The sequence below is a fragment of the Euwallacea similis genome, chromosome 19 (genome assembly GCF_039881205.1).
Source record: "Euwallacea similis isolate ESF13 chromosome 19, ESF131.1, whole genome shotgun sequence".
Taxonomy (NCBI): Eukaryota; Metazoa; Arthropoda; class Insecta; order Coleoptera; family Curculionidae; genus Euwallacea; species Euwallacea similis.
Window position 1 is genome coordinate 1,193,662 of NC_089627.1, and position 16,090 is coordinate 1,209,751.

Consider the following 16,090-nt stretch of genomic DNA (forward strand, 5'->3'; position numbering starts at 1 on the left):
AAAGGCTTCTGCCTGTCACTGGAAAAACCAACATTAATCAAAGAATATTGAAAAGATGCATGTTGCCTACGGTATTATGCAAAATGCACGCTGCAGTCTCTCGATCGGGCGTATCTTCATCGCGAACTTCTTTGATCTATTCATGTCTGACAAGTACATGCATGCAAACTTCGCTATATATCGAAGGCAAATGATATTGAAATCGGCAGCGAGCACTCCGAACTTTTCGCATCGCATCTCCCGACCTAAAAAAACGAAATATTCCGATACATCGAGACGACATATTATTATGTTGATGAGTTTACATAAGCAACCGATGGAAAATGGTAAAGTTTTTCACGTGGAAATCTCGGTCGGCGCATTGAAACCAGGAAAATCCCTTTTGATCCCTTTAACCCCGCGAGACGATTAAACGGTGAATAATATGGGAAAACTCTGAGAAAGAGTAAAATCGGCTGTAAATCTACATAAAGCCTTCTTTGCGACTTGGTTAACTGCAGTTCTCATAAAACTTTTAGAGCTGCAGGATTTCGACACGTTACGTTTTCCAATCGGGCACCCTTTTGTATTATTTAAACGAGCCCTGTGTTTGTTTCCGATACCTTTAAAGTCGAATAACGGTTATGACGTCATTGTCTTGAGCTACAAGGGGATTCGTAGAAACGATTTTTGTACATACAGACAAATAGCCTATTCGGGGAACAATCCATTATTCAACTTCGAGCGTTCTTTGATAAGCAGAGCTTCGATTTTTTTCACAATGAAGGCAAACTATCTCTACACCATGTCCAATTAGAAAACATCTAAAACGAGTTTTTGCGGCTTAATAGTAGAGATTGATTGGTTTGTGCAAATTGGCCTATTAGTGCATCCGCAGCAATCAGCATCAATCAGCAGGACAAACTTGAAAGCGAGGGGGTAGTAATGCGGTTCTGTCGCTCTCGAATGCAGGAGTCGTCTCATTTGATTGAAGGTTTATCGGTTTTCGATGTTGTGAAGACTTTCGTGTTCTAAACTAACGTCACGCAAGTTAAACACTTTCTGGAGGTTAGCAAAAAACAGTTCGAGCGAAAGAAACCAGGCCAAGGAGCGCATTTAACGCCCTCACTGTGTATAAATCGCGGAGACTTGATTTATCGCACTTGAGGGATGTTCCGCAGACTTGGTAAATAGGTTAAATCTCTTCGCGAAACTTGTTACAAATTTTCCAGATTCCACGAGGACCCTGGAGGATCGGCAATGAATTTGCAAAGTTTGCTTTTTTATCCTCTGTTAACTTTCTTATTCTACCCAATCACACAACTCGAGTTTCGCCGCAGAAATGAAACTTGAAGTAAGTGATAACTTCTCGCTACCAAACGTAAAGCAGACGAATTCGGCTATAAGACAAATATGTAAAACGATCACCAAAAATAAGCTGACATCCAGGTCAGTGACATTTTTCAAACTATTCACTCACATAAGGTAGCAAGGCGACTTGGCTTTCCTCATATTACGGTGCATAAAATAGTCTGGTCAGATGGTCAGCACCCTTTCGATGAACATAAAGTTCCATTCACAATCCATTTGCAACTCGCCATTTCCATTACCAACATCAATTCTCAGTTAATGTTTGGTTACGATTAATAGGAAACTGTTTATTTGGGCCCCACTTTAGTTAAAATATATTGAAGATAGATAGCTTTATACATTTTTTAGAATTGGAGCTTAATCCTAGCCTGGAAAATGTTGCGTTATTAATAAGACAGCGAGCTCGGTTTAAATTTGAATTGTATGCTCTGCTTCCACAAGGTAAGAGAGAAGAACACCTCTGGATCCTCCCTCCTCCTTCGGAATCAGAACATTTTCAGCACTTCTTGGCATTTCGTGTTTCGGGAATACACAAGGCAATGCAGCAATGTGTTCAATCTCATTCTAAAGTTGCTCAAAATCGTACCAGAATTACTGAAATTCGTCCTCTAACTTACGATTTAATTTTCATCCACCCGACATAAAATTCAGCCAACTCCTGTTCGAGTTCACTAACATTTAACCCGGCAATTTATGTGCTTTGTTGGGACCGTAAAAATTAAATCCAACTAATCGCATTTCGCAGCCGCCCGCCGGCGGCCCTTCTTTCGTCTACAGTCTTAAAGTTTCTCTCTACTTCGCCAATTAGGAAATAACTCCACAATGTTCTTTTGTTTCCCTTATTTCCTGTAGTGTTGGATGTAGAGTCAGGACTTGGGGTATAGTTCATTAATATAGTGCCGCCCACCAAAAAACGTATTTTTAATATTTAACTTGCTAACCTGAGTATGTGGAACGCGACCGAGGCGATCGTGGGCAATACCCACTAAAAGCCCCTTATACTCTCTTGCTGCAGTAGTTGACTGCCTTTAATGATCGGGTGTCATTCTCCCATGCATGCTAGTTCCAAATCGCAATTATCACTTTAAAATTGGAGTTGCCGTAAACATTGATAAAATGCCTAAATATTCTCAATCAGAAAATTCCAGCGTAGCATTCTTTAACTGTTCCTTCGTTGGCGTTATGCTCTCGACTCAGCGACATTGCTGAGGCGCACAGACTTTTATTAGGTTAGAAAGGGGAGGGGCCTAAATTGCCATCCTAGTCCAATGAGAATTTGACGGGTTGCTCTGCGATGAGTTTCTGGTTCTCTTTGGTAAGTCGCATCTTCTGATGACTTGGCATCATCCCTCGAATCATTTGTTTCCAAATGACAGTTTTCGTAAACGTCGATGAAACGTTCACCAGCGAATTCTCAAATTCTGATTGATGTTCTTTGCCATTTTACTCAAAATTTAATAAGCATTCAACGGATATCTAAAGTGAAAAGGAGTGCACATCCCCTTTACGAAAGCAGCTACCTTAATCTAATAAAAGCCGAAAGCTCATCCCTTTTCAAGTTATTATTGTTCCTAGACGTAGATGGCGCTGTTGTTATTCCACATCGGCCCTGTGATGGATAACGTTCGCTTCTGATATAATTTATTAGACAAATGTATGAAATAAAAGATTAACGAGAAGTAAGGGATCGTCTGCTCGTTTCGGGCGGCTTTTCAACCCTTTGATTTATGATGACAGAGGGCTTTATTGTCTTCTCGAGCCTTCCACCGTGCCACTTCTACGATTATTAGACAATCGGCCGAGAAAAAACGAACGTGACTTGTAACTTCTTTGGGCAAAAAAGTTGAGTATCTTTTAAGGGCAATTATACGGAGGGAGGATTATTAATTGCTCCTCGTCATTTCCCTCACTTTTGTCTAATAAAGCTCGCTCAAATGCGGATTCTTCTTCTCCCAAAAATACACTAATTTTAGAAAAGTTCTTTGGAAGAAGTTTTTGATTGTACCAAAACTTTGTAGGGGGGAACTATGAAATTTTCTCATTCCTGATAAGTGATTAAAACACATATTTGAACGGGCAATAATTAAAACTTTCGTCTCTCAGACGTAACTCATAAACCCTCAAGTTTTAGATCCAGTCGCATCAGTCGAATGAAATGAAAATTCTTGGCGCAGTACGACGCTCATCTGTCACTCCATCCAACTTTGATTAACTTTCTAAAACTGGAAAGTAGTACACGTGCTCTTTGCTTTAAACTTAAATGAAACTAGACGTACATCTAACGCCAATAATAATTATAACTGCCGCATAAATGCAAGTTCATTATCAGGGACTGAAAATTGCCTTGCTCACGGAACTTTACACGCCAATTTAGGTTTGTATACGTGCTCTTAATTGGAACCTTTGATATCGAGAAGAAGCAAAGAAATGAGCAATCGTAATCTTAGATGTATGAGCAACTCTCGTCTCAAAAGGAATATCGATTTACTTCGCACTTCAGAATCTCTCTTAATAATGTGTCTTGTGACTTGTTGTAGTTTGCAATTAAGTTAAGACAGCCATCGAGGTGCAATAATTCGATTGCCTTACGCCCTTCAGAGCAATATTGCAGGCATAGGTTACAAATCATGCGAGACTCTACTGGGTGAAGATACTCAGAATTTTGTGTAAAATAAAATACGAATAGTCCCGTATCCGCTCGTTCACGGTTGGGTTAACTTGGGGCGGCACACGAAACACGAAATACTCGTACAAAAATTTCATTATGATTTGGCAGAAATGGCCCATACTGTAACTGACCCCATACTGTAACTGACCCCATACTATAACTGGCGCGACTTCGGGTTTCACAGGTTGGATGAGTCCTCGTGGCTAAAGGAATCCCCAAATTATATAGGGAGGTTCTTGACAATCGACGTGTAGTAATGTCTCAGCGGCTATTAGAGGGATTTTCAAATTATGGGGAGAGGTTATCGATGATCGATATGTATACGGTAAAAATGCATTTAATTCGTAATAACGTTACCTCCTTATTTCGAGTATATACATAAAATTCGCGCTTTAGTGATCCCCTGGGAGTTTGCTTAGGCATTAAAATTCTCCATGTTTATTGATTGACGAGATATCGAGACCGACAATAATTTCCCATTTGTTTGATTTGTAGCCGGAAAGACTAAATAAGCCCCTGGCGAATATTGAATTTGAATGTTTCAGTGGTCCCGCAAACCGCAAATTTTAAGATCGACTAAGTTGGCCGAAACCAACTTGACCTCTTCCGCTTTAACTTTAAGCACTGGAACAAACCGCAGCGAGAAAGGGGCCCTTAACCGCCGGCCGGCGGTCATTCCTCATCTGGGGCGGCATCTGGTGACGGTTGACAACCGGGGCCGGTACAGATAAGTGAGACCCTTTTCCCTAAAAAGGGCAGACAGTTTCCATCAGCGCCTTGTCGGGAAAATCAACCGAGAATCGGACGAGACACTTTCGTAATGGACATGAATAATTCTCTCCTGCGTCGATTGATATTCGACTCGGATATTATGGATACTCATGTTTTATTTTGCAGGAAAACGAGTTTTTTTATGAAAAGCTGTCATGCTGAGGGGGTTGTGTAATATGCATTATTAATCCGAAAAAATGGCGGCAGAGAAACGCGTCACCGAGACTAACTTTGGTAATTTCGCTGACAATAAACTATAAATTCCCTTAAACTGGAGCAATAACTCCGGCTGACTGGTGGAGCAAAAAGTTTGGCAAATTATTATTTGTCCAGTGTTTTATTGTCCAGCTCCCGAATATATTGCTACTTCCAGTTTCCACGAGTAATGGCCCTTGATGCAGAGCTCTGCAAAAAGTGGACCAAAAGTTCAGAACTTCTCTTTTTTACCACTCACGATATGTTTGATTTTCTGATAAATCAGAATCCCTTAACAGAATCTGATAGGTCAAAATTCAGGAAGAGGAAAAAATGGAATCATGATGCTTTTAAACATTTTAAATGTTTTCAATATGAACAACTGGAATATAGGTTTACGCGTAGTTAAAAAGGATGAAATAAACCAATAACTGGTCAAAATAATTGAATCATCCCTATGACAACGAGTGCTCATAATAAATGATAGTTCCCCAATCGAGAGCTGCATATCACAGATCTCCATACTTGGCCCTACTCTCTAAAATTGACTCTCTAGAAAAGTACTCCGGCTAGATCAGGAGTGCAGAATCAAAAAGATCAACTTCGGATATGAACCATTATCGTGATCGCAAAAACAGTTGAGGAACTGGAAGGCAAGACACGAGGCCTTTCTCGAAGCGACGATCTAAATTGGATTAAACACAATTTGCAATGATTGAAAACAAGAAAAAATTAGTCTGAAACGGATTCCTTCAACCGCTTTATCCTGAAACGGAGCTAACATTTGATTGAAAAAAATCCCTTTTCTCCAGGAAAATATTTTAATTTTGTTCCAGATGGATCTAGCTGATGCTTCCAATAACTACATCTGTCAGAAGTACAAACTGCGACATAAAAAAAAATTATTAAATCACCAGATAAATCCAACATCCTGCTCTGCTTCTCAAGTGAATAAATTACGTTCCCCAAGGATATTAATTTTTCGTCTTCCAACAACAAAACTCCAATTCACTTAGAAACGCGGATTTGCCGTAATAAATCTGCTTTCGAGTTTTTCCGAATCTGTTGACACACTTGCGAGATTTTACCCGGATTTGGGAGTTTCCCCAAGTTTTTCTTCAGCGAAACTTCGAACCGCGTACAGAAAATTCTGGAATGAGGGAGGCTTTATTAAATGTATCACGAAAGGGGATATGTCTTGAGCCTATTTAATTTGCAGAACGACACACGATATTCCTCATCATCGGCCATTCAATTTAAGACATTCGTTCAGGTTTAAGAAATAAAATCACCAATGACGTAAGTAAATATTTCAACGGTGGAGATGACGTGTAGATGACTACAATGCAACATGACCGCTGGTGCAATATCTCAACATCAGTCGCTGATTGCTGTAAAATTAGCAATAAAACATTTAAAAATGGCAGCACTTTATTACCGAGAGAAAGCACCTTAAACCAATATTGAAGGAAAACTCAGGAACGTGAGAATTGCAAACAAAAGTTTAAACGGAAAATTCGAAATAAATCCTCCCGTTTCCATTGTCAAATTAAGGAAGATTCGTGAAACATATGGCGTCGTGTTCATAGACAAATTATATCGTGGAGTTCACGAGCCGAGGGAAAATAAACCACTTTTAAAACTGCTAACAAATGGTGCCCCAGCTTAAGTTTCAACTTTTAACGGGGATTATATTTCTCCTCAGTTCCCAGCCAACTGACTGTTTAAATGCGAATTATTTAGTATGATTTTTGTTTCGTTCACATCGCGAAAAATAACAACTCGCTTTAAGCTTAAAACGGCAATTAGCCGGTTATTTTTAACGATAAAACAAAGCGATTAATTGTCCAATTTCACTCTGGAAAATGTGTTTGTTGACTAGTGCTGTTATCTATGGACGAATAGATAGAGTGCCTCCACAGTACTGCTCTCCCAGTGACAACTAAGAAGTTGTGTGATGAATGGCAGCCCCGAGGTTACAAATTACGGGAAATTTGTAACCAAAAGTTATTGTAGTTGCGGCGAGATACAGAGCGGAATTGGCCTAGCGCCATCTGTTCACAGACGGACGAAGTGTAAACACACTTCCTTAGTAGTATAGCCAGCGTGTTCAGTAAGTGTGGACTTTGTTATTGATAGTATGACGTTAGATCAACATCATAATATGAGTAATATTAAACAATCAGAGAGTATAATAGTATATTATATCTTCTGATATTCAGAGGAATTCAATTCCACTATGGATATTCACATTGCAAAACTGTATTAAACAATTTATGATGGTAAAAAGCGTGTGTGCCTCTGGGATGTATATTTCGCAACAAAAATTCAATTTAACCAGGATGTATGGGGGCAGATAAACCGAATTTATTTGTTTTGAATTTTCTTGCAGTAAATACATCAAGGTGAAATAAAAATAGCCGTCGGGAGAATAGACGTAAGCCTCCGGGGCCGCATATTGTAAACGGATGGGGCTCCAAAATAGAGAAACATCTCTACCAAACCAATAAATTACTTTTTTACTTTCTCGACCTTGTTTTACTCTTTTTACTCTGCATACCTTAGTTTCGAAATGTCTGTCTGCAAAATTAGAATTTTCAGCTTTAATCGAAGCATTATACATATTGTTTTCCGATAAAATAGTATAATTAGTAGGCAATAATGGATCAGTCCTAATTCACTTGGTCGAGTATAACTTCCCCGCTCTAGTTGTATGGGGCAAAATAGCCACAGACAACTGTCTGTGGCCTGTCAAACTTCACAATTGAACAAGAACATTTTTGTGTGAAATACTTTAAGTGAAGTAAAAAGATCAATGATATTTTTCCATTATCACAATTGACAGCACAGTGGAAAAAACACTTCTGTGTTATGTACTTGAGGGCAACAAAACGACTTATGTTGTTTTCTATTATGGTATGTGAGAGCAAATATGCTGCCGTGTATTAAATAAATTAAGTGACAGGTACGTCAAAACTGACTATGGCAAAATTGCCTATGTCCTTTATTCATTGTCATTGTCATGATGTGACAGTACATAAACAGTTGTTGAATGTCACGTCAATGCTAAAATAAGATGGAGCCTATATGTCGTATGCCCTTTAGTGCTTCTAATAATGACGCAAAGGACCAAAAAACACCTAAATGTTTCCCTTTTATTAACGAAAGCGGAAGTAGATGTTTATCGTCATAGGTCGAATGTACATAAATTCGAAGGAAGAACAAAAAGGTTCCAAAGTTCGCGTGTCGGTCGGGTTTACACGGCCGCGAAAGGGTGTTATTAAAAAATCAATTACCCCCATAATTGAGAGGTTACAAGCAATTTATCTAAGGCAATGCTATGCCGGTGTCAGCTGTCAAACCTTTTGGCAAACTGTTAATCGATTGCCTGCTCGGATCGAGTCTCTTGGAGCGAAAACCGGGAAAATTGAATAAAAAATTCGGTGCGGCCGGTACATGTTTTGACGTGACTTGATCGAGGTAGAAGCAAATCGCCCTTTAGGAATTGATCGTGTTGCAATTGCCATTATATGGTATTGCAATGCCACTTCTCGTGTCTGAAACTCCTGCCCTCCATCGGTCTGAGGCCCCCATAAATTCCAATAATCCCGAACCCAAAATTATGTTGATACCGTATTATTATAGGTCATAACATAATGGAAACAAATACCCCCTTCGAAAAATATATTGTGTTTTTAACGGTTTATGCGATCCAATAAATGTCGTTATTTAATGCGCACTAAACCGGGATTTACGGCCGAATTTATCTCCGCCCGATTAAGCCCTGCAATGCACCGATGTCCCTAAACCCGCAAATAAAATAAACTATAATCCGATATCTGGGCTTGACCACATCTCGACTGCTAAGCCCGATATCGGCCCTTAAACGACCGCGGAGCATCTTTATGATTTCCGGGCACTCTCGCCATTTCTACCATTTATTTTATAGGATTCCTCGAGGAATTATGATTACTGACTGGGAGTTTAGTAGTAAATCCCGATTAAAGTTTAATTTCTTTACTGCGTCTAGTCGCGTAAGTAAATATGTTTCCACATCTTGAAACTTTCATATCCCGAAATAGGCATTTCGCACACTGTTTATCGCATTGCTACTTTGCACACGCTGCCATGGGTAACGTGAGAAAAATGATAAGTAACAAAAACTGAACTCCAAAACCTGGAAAACTGCGCACTGGAATAATACTGATTTTATCATCGGAAACTTCAGCAGATGATATGAGCAGACTATGTAGATAATGATGAGATTAATGGAGAGAATTAACCCTAATACTACGTATAGTACAAAACTCACTTAGTCAAACTCTCATTTATACGCTGCACATATACACAAGATAGAGCACATAAATTTCGAAAAGTAATGCCAGTGACGTGTTCGTGAGAATAAACTATTCTCCAAGTTATAAAAGCCTAAAATAAAGGCACCAGAACGTTTCCGTACATAATGCATATTTCATTCCGACCCGCTCTCTCTCGCAATTAAAATTGTCATTAGCAAAATGGCGTCATTATCATTCGAAAGAGCGTTTTTTACACTACCCAATTTGCATTTCGTGTCAATGTTCGACCATTATACTTGTTAATTATTGCTTTATGGCCAGTGGCGGAGACATTAATCGCAGCGGTTACGAGCAAAGGCGCTTACGAGATCTCGTGTCTAGGTCTAGACGTCATTTGCCACTTGTCGTTTTTCACCATCATAGGAAAAACTTAACCTGGTTTTTTATATAGACAGTTTTGGCATTGACGTCCTTGTCACATAGTTAAATGGGGGTATGACGGTGGAAATCGCAGCATCCTCTATGGTTAATAAAAAGTCCTATTGGGAGCATCCAGAAAAATCGAAGCTCTATGTTAGCGGAGTATTATCATCGATATACCTTTGTTTTCTCTATGATCAATTCAATAAATGACATTGAACAACCAAATTGGTTTCGATTGAAACTAAGAACTTTGTTGCAGGAATAATCCACTGACAACTTCAGTATTAAGGGGATTATTGCGAAATCATCGCACCTATCTGTGAGTTTCCAGCTTCGAAAACGCCCCCCAATGAAAAACGATCCCTCGAAATTACTCAGATAGCAGCAACATCAGCAACTTACACAATTACTCATTGGAGCGATGTATTAGTTCCACGGTGTGTTCTGATAGTTTAATCGTCGAAAATTTAATTAGGAATATAAATGCGGAGTGATTAATCGGTTTAATTTTCGAGCCAGCCGGCCCTGGCAATCATGATTTTGTTTCGATAGTTTTAAATTAATTAGTATTCTCGCTGCGGCATTGATTGATGAAATGCTGACCTGTCATTGTCGCACTCAAGAATTATTGTTATTGAGATGGCAGATTAAAAAATCTGGAAAGAATAAAGCCTTTAACGTCTTTGTACTTCATTCCACCTCTGTGTTTGATTAACTTGGGCACCCTCAGGTTTCCATCCTATTAGGTCTCGTCAGTTCGGTTTACCTCGAGTCTGTCACATTCAACTTCATTACTCTTGGCCCTGTACACTAAGTCATCCTGCTTGCATTCGAAGATTTGAACACGGCAGATGGCGCTGCAGGAATATTCTCCTGCAGGCCTGACATAGTGGCCATTAACATTGGCGATCTCTGACTGTGGTTAACTGACTTGAGATGATTAATGAGACACAAACGTAATACCGTTTAACACCTTATCGTTTTTTACCCACCTATCATGCCGAACTTGTTTTCGTTTAGCAAAAAAGTCCCTTTCCGAGGCTGATTCGATAGTTTGAAATTAATTTCCAATTCCAGATGGATATGATTGATCGACAGGGTCTCCACCCACTTAGTGAACTTCCCTCCGGTGTTGTTATTAAGAAGAAAGTTATCGAAATATGTTCGGAAACAGCAGTCATTCGGAAAGAGAAACAATTTTTTACGATGCCGGTCGAATATCGGCTTGTCATATCTTGCGCGGAGCTTTTTATTTGCTTTCCAAACAGGAGGAAAAGCGATCCAAGGTTTTTCGGAATCCTATCGGATGTTTGGCTTTTTTATATCCACCCCTAACAAAGTCGCTAAGTTCGGCGCCTACACGAGATAAGGGCTTATCGAAAAATGGATCGGCAATTGCTGGCGCTGTTTGCGAAAGTTTTCCTAACAAATTCTATTGAAAATATATCAGATAATGGGAAATTTTGCCAATTTTATTTCACCTCTAAAACAAACTAGATCTTTTTAACGCGAGATTTATTAAATTTGTGGAAACTTTTTCCAACAATACCTATTAATAAAAAATCGAATTTTGCTTTAATTGTAAGGGCCAATAGACCAGAGTCCTGACCACGTTGCCAAGAGGATGACGTCCGTGGAAACTTCGAAATAAAGACAGAGTATTGGACAATTTCCAGGTTTCCACGGAAATTATCTTCCAGCTAAGGTTGCCAGTACATTCATCTAGTGGATCTAAAAGCGTCAATAGGTATCTCCAACTCCTCATAACTTTGCCACACAGATGCCAACTACGTTTCTCTCGAGTTCTATCTCTGCGAAACTGAACAAAACGCAAAATTACGATTTATCTTCCACGGAGTTCCCGAGATGCCATGTGATTTAGATAAATAATAAAAAAATATATACAATTTTCCCCGTAATTAGATTTAAAAAAGAAAAAGGGGACGTGGCCAAGCATGTTGAATGTCCCAAAACCAGGGGCCTTCTCGAATGGGAGAAGAAAGAAGATTAAAAAATAAATACAAAATTCTTTACTTTATGGCGACTGCGTCGAGGTCACGTACGGGAAAATGCAGGTTTAGCTCAATAGTTCGTAAACAAGATTATTTGAATATATAACAGAGAGTAACAATAAATAGATATAAACAATAAAAGAGGGTTAGACAAAATACTACATAGAAAGCATTCAAACAATATAATGGCCACTTCGGCTAGTGAACATTTCCTATGGCCTCTAGTTGAAACTCCTGAGGAAGAGCGCGATCGTGAAGGAAAGCTCGATCTGGAACCGATTGCTGCGAAGCTTCTCAACCGAGCAAGCGGACCATGAAAATTCACTAAGAGACCAGAAAAACGAATTTCTCAGGCGCGTGGTAAATTCATTAGCTCTTAAAAACGAAAAGTAAAATTGCGGACAGTCCCAGACAGAGGAAAGCGGTGTACAAAAATCGACGATGCTTATGTTCTCGAGTTTCGAGTCAGAGTTCTTTTCGCTAGATATTTTTGTTTTCAAAAAGGCGCAAACAGTGTGTTTATCATGCCTTCTTTTCCTAAGTGGGCGGCGGGGATTGGTGTTGACCCAATCAATCGAAAAGAACCAGGTCACATTCTACCACGTTCGACAAATAATCCAATTCATAAAAATCTTCAAGAGAATTGACTTTCCGGAAAGAAAATTAAATTTGCTTTAGACAAATACCTCACACGGTTGAAACGGCCATCTAAATAGACTAAGAAGGAATACGTTTCATGACATGACCATTCCGATATCCGACACGAAAGTAATGTCAGTAGATATCATAGTTTTTCACACAAATTGTCGTGAAATTTGAATTGGAATTGTCGTCTCAGAAATATTACATACTGGTACGCACGAAAGGTAAAATTCCGACTATAACCTAAACTAACCTTTACTCGATGTCCTCGAATGTCCATCAGATATTAATGTCGTCGAAGGTCGCAGTGTCAGTAAGCTACCGTCCTCATATTCTTATTTTTGTTCCGAAGAGAAAGCCTCGCTGCCTAGTATATGCAGCCAAGAAGTTTGTTGCTTCTCTTGAAGAGAATTTCCTGAACGCCTTTACACTCGATGACCAGTGCGAATACTATCGGACCATATATAGATTTTGCCATCCCTTGACAGGTCAGATAAATGATTCGAGTCAGCATGCGAGGATGGCAGACACTTCGTCCTGGAACATTATATCATAAGTCTAATTAGCAAAGTCTCCGTTTCGCCAATGTTTGCATAAATACCCGCAACAGCCTTCCACCCAACCCCTTCAACTAGTTTTAAGTTTTAAAAACCTCTGGCAATTTAACAGCAAGATAATTTCCATAGAAACCACGAAATCAAAGCAGAGTATTAGTCTATTTCTCCATTTTAATGGAAATTATGTTGATAGAAAAGTTATCAGCAGTTTGAATATCATGGTTTAAACTTGATGCACCTGAACTTTTGACGTCCATAAGAAATGCATTGCTACATAATAACAAGAATCTAACATAAACAAATTCCTTATAAGTCTTCGTATACAGTAAAAATAAAGTCGATTCGGCCAATTTAGAGAAAAGGTCACACAAAAAAATGTCTCTCTCTTACATCATATGGTATGAAATGCGGAGAAGACGGTTTAATCGGCAAAGTCAGTCCTGTTTAATATTTAAGTATCAATCTATATTCAGGCTATTCAGTGAAACTGTAGAGCCTGCCCTATAGGTTGATACCTAAGTACTAAGTAGGACCTTGCCGATTAAACGATCCCATGCGCATTTCAATCATGACGTGAAAAGGAGAAGTCTCTCTGTTCGTCGTTTTCTCGAAATTGGCCCAATTAGCCTTACGCATATTGTATATGGGGGTCGGGTTCAATAGGATAAGCTTAAGTCATAATTATCTCTTCTCTCTAATATCTAAAATTTGCTGAAGTTTAAAATTTCTCGCTGGAAACAACTCTTCTATTCAATTAACTCTGGTTTTTGTTGCAACCTGTATATCTCAGCAATTCAATATATAATTCTCCATGTAGTTCTTTTTACTCCACCAGAACTCTGCATTGTACGCGAGAGTCTTGAATTGAAAATGTCGCTGCCAAATGCCAATCGTGGCATACTGCCAGAACGAGACCGTAGAAAAATTTAACAGTTAACCTAAAATTATTTAAAAAGTAAACTCAAATTTCCCAAACAGAATTTCGCAAATCTTTCGACCTCAAACCAATCTAAAAATATTAAAGAATCTATGGTATGGCAGCTCTATTTTTAGCGCTTACTTGAAATGACCGAGGGCTCCCCGTACTCGAATGCGACGTTCGATTATATGAGCAACTTGACACCACAACTCAGTCAGTTTTTAGCCAGTTTCTGCGATTCTGTGGACTTTTTCCTAGTCAACCTCGAAATTTACGTCGTCGACACAGTGGAGCACCTCATTTTAGGCCTCATTTGCTACATATTACTATGCGTTACATTGTATATGTGCATTGCCCAACTGGGCCTCCTTGGCTTCACCGAAGACATGCGACATGCCAAGCGAATACTATTCATTACAGCCCATCCAGATGACGAAGTCATGTTTTTTGGGCCTACAATTTTTCATTATACTCAAAAACCTAATTGCATTGTATTCCTTATGTGCATGTCATCAGGTAAGTTTTGATCACACATCTCATCTATTTAATCTTCGTTAAACTCCTGCATAAAATATTTCATAGGGAAAAATTATGGGATGGATAAAGTGCGAACTAATGAACTTTATGAGTCATGTAAAATCCTAGGAATAAAGGAGGAAAATGTATTTGTACATAATAATAGCAACCTTCCAGATGCTATGGATGTGCGATGGCCTCTGGAAGTCATAGCTAAACATGTACTCTACACTGTAGAGGTTTTACTTTACCTAAACACTAATAAATATCATGTTTGAAAGTGCATTTTTTCCTTGTAGGCTTTTAACATCACAAATATAGTCACTTTTGACAGATACGGGGTTTCTGGGCACCAAAACCATAGTAGTATATATTATGCGGTAGCACATCTAATATTAGATGAGGAGCTGCCAAAAAGTAAGTGCTTTTATAAATAATTCATATTTTTTAAATATTTGCATTTCTCAGCCTGTAGGGTTTTTGTATTAGAATCTGTAAATATAATCCGAAAGTATGGACTCATTTTGGATATACCCATATCATATATCATGTCAAGATTTAGGTAAGTCTTGCATAGTGATCAGTAGTTGGTTTTAAAACGCGTCAATTTAGGTATATGAAAGGTTTCTCCCAAAGAAGAACACTTTACTTAGCTATGCAGGAGCATAAATCCCAATTGGTGTGGTTTCGCATGTTGTATGTCTTTTTCTCAAGGTATATGATCATTAACACTTTGCAACAGGTTAATTCAGTAGACATTGAGTTAGATCTCATAGAGATGGATGATTGAAAAATGAGATTTTATCATACTTTCAGGTGAACTATATTAGTTTTACTCTTTGGTCTGCTAAAGCACTGATGTTTTATTTGTAAAACTTGCTCATTTTGAGTACTTCCTTTCTTTGAGAGTGGAAAAACTTTAATTGGGGGAACAAAATGTCAGTCCATAAATGATATAAGAAATTGTATTTAATGAAATACAGGGCCTTTTCTGATAAGAATCATAACCAAAAAACTGCATTTTAAGCAGTAAACTAAATAATTTTATACTTGATAATAAATATATTGCTCTATCTCCTTTTATAGTTATAACATACTAAATGACTCAAATCAAAAATATGTGTTGTTTTACTAAAAAAATTATTTTCCTTTTATAATAAGCTTTACACCCCATTGAGAATATAAACAAAATCCTTGCACATTGATTTGGGTCGCCTGATATAATCATTGTCCTTGCTATCAGGATCGTTCCATGGTCGTTACATATCTTTGTTAATAAATAATGTTAGGCAAATAACATATTTTAGCTCGAGGTTTTGGATTCTTTTTTCCACCATAAAGATGAGTAAGTAATATGGTTATATTTATCAGATTTGAAGTTAAATGTGTAGTGTAAAGACTTTTAGAAGAACGTTTACCGCTACCTTTAAGTTTTATCGAAATGTTGTGCCAAAGTTGTTTTCTGTTGTAAGATTTTCTTTAATGTGTTTTAACTTGATAAATAAAGTTCTTGAAGTTTTGAAAAACGTTTGGGGGTTTATTTATATGGTTGCTTTTCGTCCGCCCAATCAATATGTATAAAGTCAAAATCTCAGATAAGACCGCTATCTTCACCAATCCCGTGACGTCAATCATATCTATCCCTCTCAAATTCCGTGCTACAGACGTAAACAAAAGGGCGAAAAAAGGCATGTATAAGCGGAAGTCGCAGTGGTCCGTATTTAGTCGATGTGTGTGTA

The 16,090-nt window shown here is 38.4% G+C and overlaps 1 protein-coding gene across 1 annotated transcript; it reads left to right on the plus strand.

Annotated features, from left to right (window-relative positions):
- The first annotated feature begins 13,833 nt into the window (after positions 1–13,833).
- Positions 13,834–15,877, plus strand: PIG-L (phosphatidylinositol glycan anchor biosynthesis class L). Its single transcript, XM_066399610.1, has 5 exons — positions 13,834–14,351; positions 14,418–14,590; positions 14,651–14,768; positions 14,820–14,913; positions 14,964–15,877. The coding sequence occupies exons 1-5, from the start codon at positions 13,982–13,984 to the stop codon at positions 15,139–15,141; spliced, it is 933 nt and encodes a 310-aa protein (XP_066255707.1). The 5' UTR covers positions 13,834–13,981; the 3' UTR covers positions 15,142–15,877.
- The last annotated feature ends 213 nt before the right edge of the window (positions 15,878–16,090 follow it).

What these genes read in the sequence shown, in the direction of transcription:
- PIG-L (XM_066399610.1), top strand. Translation starts at nt 13,982, where the DNA reads ATGACCGAGGGCTCCCCGTACTCGAATGCGACGTTCGATTATATGAGC. An exon ending in CCTTATGTGCATGTCATCAG is followed by an intron (nt 14,352 to 14,417) that starts GTAAGTTTTGAT and finishes AATATTTCATAG; the next exon opens with GGAAAAATTATGGGATGGAT. An exon ending in ATGTACTCTACACTGTAGAG is followed by an intron (nt 14,591 to 14,650) that starts GTTTTACTTTAC and finishes TTTTCCTTGTAG; the next exon opens with GCTTTTAACATCACAAATAT.